This window comes from Morone saxatilis, unplaced genomic scaffold (assembly GCF_004916995.1).
Source record: "Morone saxatilis isolate NCDOM2014 unplaced genomic scaffold, NCSU_SB_2.0 Contig24, whole genome shotgun sequence".
NCBI classification, from domain to species: domain Eukaryota; kingdom Metazoa; phylum Chordata; class Actinopteri; family Moronidae; genus Morone; species Morone saxatilis.
Genome location: NW_023339807.1, coordinates 24136211 through 24146336, shown reverse-complemented (window position 1 = coordinate 24146336; position 10126 = coordinate 24136211). Strand labels below are relative to the sequence as shown.

The following is a 10126-nucleotide window of genomic DNA, read 5'->3' as shown; positions in this document are numbered from 1 at the left end:
AGGACAGTGTGGTACATTAAAATCCTGATGCTTTGCACAGCTAATCAGAACCCTGTTTACGGATCCATTTTACTGCTTTGTTCTACTCACGGTCAGAATTTACATCAAGGACAAAGAACGAACAGCCAAATACTGAATACGGATGAATCATAGCTATCATATCTCACAGTTGTCAGCCACTGTGACGGGCAATACCTGCTGATTTATCTACCACGGACTTGACCAGATTTTTTAAATTTGACTAGTGTCTTGTAAGTTGCTCCCTTTTTGTGTTTCTGCAGGGTTTCCTTGCCAAGTTGCCGTGAAATATAGCACAAAGAAGGAAATGTCATGCTAAAAAGGCCGTGACTTAGGATCAAGCAACTATTTCAGGCTGTGGAGGCCTGTTATAAACTTCAGCTGAACTGTAGAAATTATTTTTTCACAGAAATGTTGTCCTCTATCTCTTACATTGGCTAAGAAGGGATTGCTTCATCAAAGCCAGTAGGGACAGGAAGTAGAAATAACATTGAACCACAACTCTTTCAGTGCACATATCGGCATGTTGGTATTGTATTAAGAGACACTTGAAAGAATCATTAAGTGGTCATTCTCTGTTACATATCTGATAGTGAGGACAAGGTTTGTTGCTCCTTGGGGCCCTGAAGTACCACCAGGGGGTCCTAAAAGGAAATGAAAATATGAACTCTTTTTTTTTTCTTCTCCACCGTCCACAGTTTGTTTTCATTTAAACACACAGTCTAATAATCTGTGTGTGATAATACATTTTGTGATTTGGGACTGCCATAATAACGTTGGGGAGTGTATCTTAAAGTTATAGTACGGTCTTCTGTATTTCAAATGTACTGTGTTTATATATATATTTTGTATTTTTATATTTTTATTCTAAACAATAACAGTCGTTGTGTACAGAAGCGTATTGCATTCACTTGAAAAAAGTGAGTAATTGATTTTTTGGTTTGTTTTTTTGAATATTTTTTCTGTTTTTCTGACTAATTTTTTTTCTGTTTTTCGGAGTAATTGTTTTTCTGAATTATCGAGATACTTCAAACTCCCGCGAGAACCTCCAACCTGCAGTGACTCCCATGGACCTATGGTGACTCCTGCCCGCACATACATGCCCCATCTTCAACTATCTACCGTACCGGGTCAATTTTGCTATGTATATATTGCTATGTCTATCAGGGGCTGGCGTAGAGGTCGACAAAACTAAGTGATCGACATACCGAATGATAATACCATCTATATGACCGATATTAACTCCCTCCTCTCCTAAACATACTTTGCTGCAGTCTTTTAATAACGTTTGACAGTTTCCAGCTTATTACAATTAATGCATATAGTCCATTAGGGTGTTTGCCTATGATATGGAGCGTTTGATTAAATCCTGTGTAACGACACTATTTCCACTGTTTTATTATTTTATTCAACCAACATCAACAGCAACAGCTCCATTCAGCGGTAAGAAAGCAATTCTGGATGGAAATAATCATCTTTATTCATTATTATTCTCTTATATACCAGCACTGTCACCAATGTATTGGTCTACAGCAGTGGTTCCCAACCTTTATTTATCACTGAGTCAACTGTCGACACCTGACAAAACAACATGTTTTTGATATTTCATATTATATTCAATGGCAAACAATAACAGGTCAGAACAACTGATAAACTGTACAGTGAACACAGAGCAGCAGATTATTTCCTGTGAATATCGTATCAAAGACACAGAGTTTTTATTGATACTTTGAATGCAATTTTCTGTCAGTATTATGTATATTTTTATTTTATCTATTTTTAAAAAATCATACATACTTAAATAGGCTTTTTTTTGGGACAAATTCAGTGTTTTCTTCTCCCTGATGCTTGTCCATTGTTCTATTAGCACCGCGGTTGTTTTAACTGCATACGTTTCTAATGCAGGACAAGTTTATCAGAGAGTGAAGGCTCTGTGAATATAGCTAAACATCAATCCATCCACCGTCCAACAAAATGTTCACTAACCATTACAAATGTAAACGGTTCTGCATTTATAGCATGCTGTCAACACACAAAAACAACTCATATAGTGACCAAAGAAATAACACGAGTCTGTAGTCACACCTTCAGCAGATCAGCCTGACCGTCAGGCGGTCGTAAATAAGAGAAGTGAGCAGCAACACACAGATCTGGAACCAGACTATCAGCTGGCAGGATCATGGTGTTCTTCCCAGACTGGGTCAGTGACACGAGCGAGCACCAAAATGTAAAGCTTGGCTCTGGCTGGTGAAGTTTACCAACCACTGTAACATCTGTATTATCTGGTGATATTAAAATATAACAGTCATTTGTCACATGCCAAAGAGACAAAAGGCAAACGGAGAGGTGGAGACGTGGCACTAGAGGACGGCGCTGGACGTCCCGCGAGCGAAGAAGGAGGCTCCTTTATCGTGGACCTTGTACTGAAAGACTTTCTTCTGTGTGTGCTGCCCATCGCCTTGTCTCCTCCTCCAACACACTTCCACCTGAAAATAAAGAACACTACTGGTTTAATAACATCTTTTTAAGCGTCTTCAACTGCAGATATTTGTAGCCTCTCTCACTGACTTTAGGCCATGTCTATCATCATTAGTGTCAGTCATTGATACTGTGTGTGCACGGATTTCACCCAGATATTAATATTTTAACAAGGTACAATCCATCTCCCCACTAGTGACCAGTCACTTAATCAATGAGGCAATAGATAGAAAAATTCATCTGTAACAAAACTGATAATTTAAGTATTCTTTAAGCAAAAATACTCAATTTCCAGCTTTTCAAATGTGAATATTAGCAGTTTTTTGTCTTTTATTATAGCAAACTGAAGTTTTTTGACTGTTAGTTAGACAAATAAAGCTCTTTAAATACTTTGTAAGTGCAATTTTGTTAACCAGAAGATGTACTGAGACAATAATAAAGATAGACAGTAGACTTGGACTATAGGCACATCAGAATTAGAAGAACTGTATAGAGACAAACACACACACACCTGCCCGTGTATGTCCCTGCAGTAGCCAGTAGGGAGACCCTGTACATGAAGAGTGAGGCTACACTGGTGGGTCAGGCCCTTCAGAAGTCTCTCTGAGCCTTCGTCATCTTCGTCGTCCTCCTCTTCCTCCCCATCGCAGCGTGCCAGCATCACCACATTGCCCTGCAGTCACAGTCAAAGTAATGATAAGACAGAGAGCTTTTTATTGGAGCTGTTGAAGATACCGTACAGGAAGTCAGTGCGTCCCAAAAAACGTCTCAAATAAAGCAAATTCAAGTTAGTGGAGAGAGTTTTACAACGCGAGGTACAGCTCAAACTCCCAAAGACAGAAACACACTCGTGCTTTGACAGCAATAATCTAACCTGTAGCTGGGAGCAGACGGTGGCTCTGCAGTAGTGGCTGAAGTCCAACACAGCTCCAACGCTCACCCCCAGACTCAGAAGCACACTGAGGTCGTCCACCAGCAACACCGGGGGCCCCCACTCCTCGGCCCCATCCGGCCCCTCGTCGCTGCCACTAGAACTGCTCACACTGGACCGGACAAACTCGTACAGACTCTTCAGGCCAACGGCAGGATCCCTGAACACAGAGACACGAGGGAGACGGAGAACATTATTACAGGGTTCCTACGTAGGTCCCGAAGTCTGGAAATATGTGGGAAGATGAATATCCAATTTCCCTTCGGGGATTAATAAAGTCTATCTATCTATCTATCTATCTGATTTTACAAAAACTAGTTACTAGTGTGTAAATTTAATACTGGATGGATCCCAAAGGATACACTCAAATCATTTATGATTGTAGTTCATTAAAAGGGATGCTTTCCAATAGACTTCTAGTCTGTACAGGTAATAAAACCCAACAAAAATGAATCAAGAAAAAGGTGATTATTTGTTCGTACCTGAGGAAGTCCATGGCTTGACTTCCCGTGTTTGTTTCTTGAGGAATTAAAACAGACAACGACTCCTTCAGTCCCTCCAGGAAAACCAGCTGCCCCTTCTCCTTTGCTTGTGCAAGGCTTACACCCTGAGGACACACAGTTCACACACACAGTTCACACAGTTCACACACACAGTTAATGGGAATCCTCTTGTGATGGGACCAGGTCCTGATTAATAAGCATTTCACAGATGTGTATTTCAGAAACAGGCTCATGGAGGGAGCAGTGTTACAGATACACACAGATTCAGTGTAATTATTCATGCCTCCTAACACTAAAAGGTAAAATAAAACAAATCTGGCAATATTCCCGTGCCCCAAAAATAATGTAATAATCCAGAAGTGACAGGAAAATAAATAAGAATCAAGGACGGAAGGAGAGGAACTTTAATGCTTTAAAAGAAGTAAACAGGGATGATGGATAATGCAGAATACGATTCATCACTATTAGACTGACTGCAGTGTGAAATGTTAACTTTTAATGTCATCAGGTCTCCAAATAACACTCCTCTTAAAGTGTAAAGGTTCAATAATAACACTCACCAGTCTCTGGCTGACTGCACTGTAATGGTTGAAGGACTGCACCAGACCCAGAAACCAAACTCTGCATCGAGCTGAGACAGCAGAGAGACACATTAACCTGCAGCTTAAACCCAAACACATAAACTATATTATAGTTATATATATAGTTTATGATGTAACTCACCTCGTAGGTACAAAGAGAGGAAGTGGTGAATGAGGAAAGAGGCATCACTCTGTCTGTCTGAGACCAAGATAAATTCTCCCTGTAGGTTACAAAACATCACATTAGTTAATTACATCTTAATATGACAGTGCTGGATTCATTAAAACACAGGTAAATGCTCACCTGTGTGAAGCTGTCCGGACTGGTGTTCAAGATACTGTTGAGCTCTGTAAACATAGCTGATAACTAGTCAACAATACAGGCCAAAACTGCTCGTAAGTGAGCTGGAATAACGTTTTTAAAACTGGGGGTTAATCCCAAACTGTGTCTGGTAAATTTATAGGTTAAAAAAACAACGTTAGATACTCTACTTTACTGTATAATTTGCTTTTTTCTCTGCACCAGCTGCCGTGCTAACGCCAGGTAAGTTAGCGTCGTACCAAAGAGGAGTAAACACAACACAGGAGGTCTCACTCTGCTTTCAGAGGAAAACACATTTGGACCACGAAGACGCCGTTGGAAACCGCTTATTGTAGCTTATATTATTATTATAATATCTTAAGTTTCAGAATTATTTTAACGACTTGTATTAACTCTAAACTACGACGGAGTATTAGGGTCAGACTAAGAAAAAAAAAATATTTTTTTTTTTTTGGAAATTACGAGAATAAAGTCGTAACATTTCGAGAATAAAGTGGTAATAATACGAGAATAATGTAATAATTATCTTAGTATGGCCCTGATACTCCGTCGTACTAAACCCCACAACATATAAAACTATATAAATATAAACCCTTGAGGACTGAATTGTAAGATTTCAATCCTTTATTTTTTATTTTTTCCACCTCAACTCTGTGACACAATGGTCTCCATGGTGACAGCTATGTACATCCATCTTAATAGACGATCTTTGCAAGCACATGGCGACTTCTTCTGTGTGTTTCCGTCCTCGTTAAGTTGGAGGACAGCGCCCCCTGCTGGTAGTGCCGTTAAATGAGTATTATAATAGTAGTAGCAGTAGTAATGGGAGTTTAGTGGGAGTTGTGGTGATAGATGTAATGTAATTATACCTCAGATAAAACAAACCTGAACTCTGCTCTTTATTTTTTCCACTCTAGATAGGTTTTTTTTTTTAATTCATGCATTTTTAGCATCCAAACATGACTTAAGAGATAACTAACTTTCCTTTAAAGGTGTTTCTGTACTGACAATAAAACTGAGACTGTCTAAGTGTTTTATCCTTGGTTAATATTTTCACTTTATCAACATTATTATTTGTTATTCTGTCTGTAAGCATCCTCTGCCAGTCTATCCATGCTGAACCTAAAAACTTGTAGATATTTGCACCAGAAAACCAGCTGTTTCATTACATCATTTTCCTTTGCTTTTCATATATATGGGTTTATTCCAAGTATGCAGGGCATCTCACTTTATGTCAGGAAACATGGTCCTCCTCCTGTTACCCAGCAGCACATTACAGTTTAATACAGTAGCTGAACCTGTTAGTTTGGATATGCTTTGAGTTCAACATTTAAAAAAAAAAAGAGGAATATGGATCACCCAGTTCACTCACTTGACAACTCTTACGTTTGTTAATAAATAGGATTTTTTTTTATTTTCCAAAGTGAAACCAGCATCAAGTCATACTGTAGTAGAAGATGTTATTTACGAAGAAGCACTCATCAGGAAATACTCAGCAACCTCAAACCAGAGGTTTCTTACCTGATGCTTTTAAGTGAAAAAGTAAAATCAGCGTGCATGTTTTTTTTTCTTTGTTGTTGGTTTAATCCAGTAAGCAGCATGAAAGCAGATATAATCAATATCTTCATAAAAAACAATCTATCAAATGACAAATACTGATTGACCTACGGAGAATTATCACCTGAATCTGACAACCTGTTGTCAGATAAATATTTTATCATCATTATTTAAGACCAATGACAATAAAAAGTCTGCTTTTAAAAGCAGAAAACCTTTCTTTAGTGCAATCAAATGCAGGCAGGGTTGGGGAAGGCATCCATCTTATCCTGGTGGTTCACACAGAACAGCTCAATAAAACACTTTCAATTAAAATGGGAGAAAGAAAATTAACAACTGCTTTGTTTTTGTTTTTTAATCAGCAGATGGCAGTGTGTAGCTCTTAAGCAGCTCAATGTCAAACACATGACTGTACATTTAATGAATCTGCATTTTAATCTTTCAACATGTTTCCTATTGCCCTACTAATAACGCAGCTCTCCTGAACAGACAGAGCAATGCCCTCCCTGAGCCGCTGCACTGCAGTTCAGCTCACATGTTTGAGTGATTACGCCTGACTAAAACCTTTCCACCTCCGCTGTTTTCTGTTTCTTGCTTGAGTCTGACTCGGCAAAATCACATTCAAGAAAACAACCTATGCAATATAATTTGTGTTTTATAAAATAATATAATCCAAAATGAGCAATTAAAGCTGCATTAATTGTCTTTTGGGCCACTTGGGGGCAGCAGAACAAGCTGAAAACACAACGTTAACATATTATTTGTAAAGTTGTGTCCACTTGATGAATGTAGATACGATATTCACTGTCTACCAACTCCTGAAGGAAATATCTGTGTTTTTACTCACATAGTGAAATTGGTCTGGCCCAGACTCTCGGCCCAAATAAAGCAATGAATTACGGTTCAGATCTGGTAGCCACATATGGCCCATGATATAGCCAACTATAGGATCACAGCTGGCCTTATTCTGGGCCCATATCTGACCAAACAGCACTCTTTTTATTTGTTTGTTTGTTTGTTTTGGCAGGCCTAGTGTTTACTGGCTCAATTTCCTCATTTAACTATGTATGTACACATTATTACACATGCAGTGCTGACAGGAGAGGACATAGAGAGACAAATGACATTTCACAGGTTTGCAAATGGTGTGATTTAAAGAAAAAAATATAAATATTTGGATCACAAGACTATAGTGGTTGATGCATTTTTCATCTACGCCAGATAAGGTAAGTGTGTGTATTAATGAAGTGGCTTGTGTTTAATCAAAGCTGACATGTGGACACCAACATAGGGTTCAGAATAGGGCCAGCTATGGTCCAACACTTGGCTGAGATAAGGCTGTGTCATCAGCCCTAAGTGTCTACCATATCTGGACCACCTGTGGACCATAATTCATTGCTGTATTTGGGCCGAGTGTAAGCGAGTGTAAGTGAGGGCCGTCACTGGGCCAGACCAATTTCGCTATGTGGGTAGCGGCTACATGCTCCACTTTGTTCACCTGACAGTTACTATGTGTTGTTTGGGTGCTGTGCAGGTAGTGCACTGTGGGTTTATCAGAGCTTCCTTTCCACCTGAAAGAAATAAAGTGAATGAGAGCGGTGAGGCTGAACCAAAACTGTGAAACTGCAGGCCTAAAAGTTCCAGTCCCAGAATGAGAATCTATGGTAACTGCAACTTTGTCTGTCTGCAAGAAAAACCCTCTTCCAGCAGAGATCAATAAAGTATCACATAATATTATACACTTGAATACAAACATCAGTATTATTTCACACTGCTGAGTCAGCTGTGAATGGACCAGGAGCAGAGGACAGACAGCGTCATGTGAGAAGAGTAATATGGGACAATCCAATGAACTGTCATTGACTTGTTGTTTGGCAAACTGCCGGCCTGTTCGTGGTATAATTGTTGGCACGGATACACAAATGTATAAATAAATGCTTGTGTTTCTGTCTCTGTGGAGGTTATCAGCAGGCTGTGTCGTTAGAAACTCCTACAGTCCCTGAAGTGTTCCTGAGAAAGACACTGAGGTTCAATGTTGTCACAGTGCAGTTCGTTATAATACTGCTTACATACATATATATTATATAAATATATACTCCATTCTTATTGTTAATACAAATTGTTTTTTCATTATTGCTTGTAATCATATCATATTCAATTATTAGTAATGTTTCCTCATTTTATTGTTGTTTCCTGCTCTTTATTTTTCATTGTTTATTATTTTTTCATGATTTTACATTATATTTCCTTCTGTGACGCACTTTGTAGATAATTCTCAGTTTCCATAAACTTAAAAATCAATGAAAAAATAAATACAAAAGGATTTTTTTTCTTGTTTTTAAAAAAATAACAAAATGCTAATGTCAGGTTTTATGTTAATATGCAGCAGCAGACACAGAATATAAATAAATAATTTTCTAACACCCCATTACCTTTGCTATAACAAGACCACAAAACCACAACATAACAAATATTGGGTATTTATCTCCAAAAACTCTTTGTTCTCTCCTAAAGAAGCTGTACATATAGCACTTCCCAGTTTCTGACATTTATACATTTTTGGGAATGCAGACTTTTTGACAGCTGCCAGAGGAGGCCAGTGGTCCTCTGCATCTTTAAACACCTCCAGCTTCCAGTTTCAACCTGACATACAGTTTGTCAAACTATGGAAGCAAAACCCCCATAGAAGTTCTTGTTAATGTTACTTTCCCTGAATAAAAGCTTCTGGTAAACGCCATCAAAATTCAACTTGTGCATTCACAGAACTATTTTCAAGATGACAACCAGGACAACGAGATATGAGGAACAGTTAAATCAGGGGGTGTAGGGGTTCAGAGTCCACGGTCTGGACAGCTGAAGCTCATTGATCATGGAGGCTGGCAGCGAGCGAGTGCTGACCGGGCTGCAGACAGAACAAGGGGGAGAAGGAGGATACATGTCATCCTCCCACCGTAGGACGCGGCCCTTAGCTCTGCTGGGGCCATTAACAGTCTTGGTACGGGGCCCATTGAGGATTTGTGGTTTGGTTTTGGGCATCCTGTAGAGGTAGACGTCGTAGCGGGCAAAAGGACCTCTGGAAGGCTTGATCTTAGTCCTCTTGGAAAGGTGGAGCTCCAAGTCGATGGTCACCTTACAATGTGGGAATAGACTGGTTAATGGCACGTACAAGCACAAATAAGTGGACAGAGATACAGAGTCATAAACACACAGGGTAAATGCATATACAGATCAATACCCATTGTGCTACTACCACACAGGACAGCCATGCTCTGTCTGTGAGGCTGTAGTTTGACAGGCACAATAACATGTTGATGTTTCACAGGTACAATGGCGGAAACTTTGTTAACAAAAATGTTTATAATAAAGTTTCTGTCATTTCCACCATCTTAGTATATGTTAGCGCTATATCTGCCAATTAGTGCTAATTGCAAATGAGCAAAAAGTAGGCCAAAAGCTGAGGCTGATGGGAATGTCATTAGTTATTTGGTTGTTGACATAATGATTAGTTCTAATCCATCTCGTATATGTTAAGATATTTTATCTGATAAGTGGTGCTAGAGGAAAAGTCAAAGGATCACCAGAGCCAGCAGGATTCCTCCACTGGGAATGTCAAATTTAATGGCAATCCATTTAATAGTTGTTGAGATATTTCAGTCTCAACCAAAGTGGTGGACTAAAAAATTGCCCTCACCCATACCTTTTGATTGACAGGTTGATAATTTCTTTATGAGCGGTG

General features: G+C 39.1%; 1 protein-coding gene across 1 annotated transcript; it reads right to left on the bottom strand.

The window, feature by feature from the left end:
* Positions 1-1413: 1413 nt before the first annotated feature.
* elp6 (elongator acetyltransferase complex subunit 6) lies at positions 1414-5074 on the bottom strand. Its single transcript, XM_035673101.1, has 7 exons — positions 4816-5074; positions 4654-4732; positions 4491-4561; positions 3910-4034; positions 3371-3587; positions 3008-3169; positions 1414-2504 (listed from the first exon to the last, which is right to left on the bottom strand). Exons 1-7 carry the CDS (start codon positions 4867-4869, stop codon positions 2379-2381), a joined length of 834 nt encoding a protein of 277 aa, XP_035528994.1. The 5' UTR covers positions 4870-5074; the 3' UTR covers positions 1414-2378.
* Between the last annotated feature and the right edge of the window lie 5052 nt (positions 5075-10126).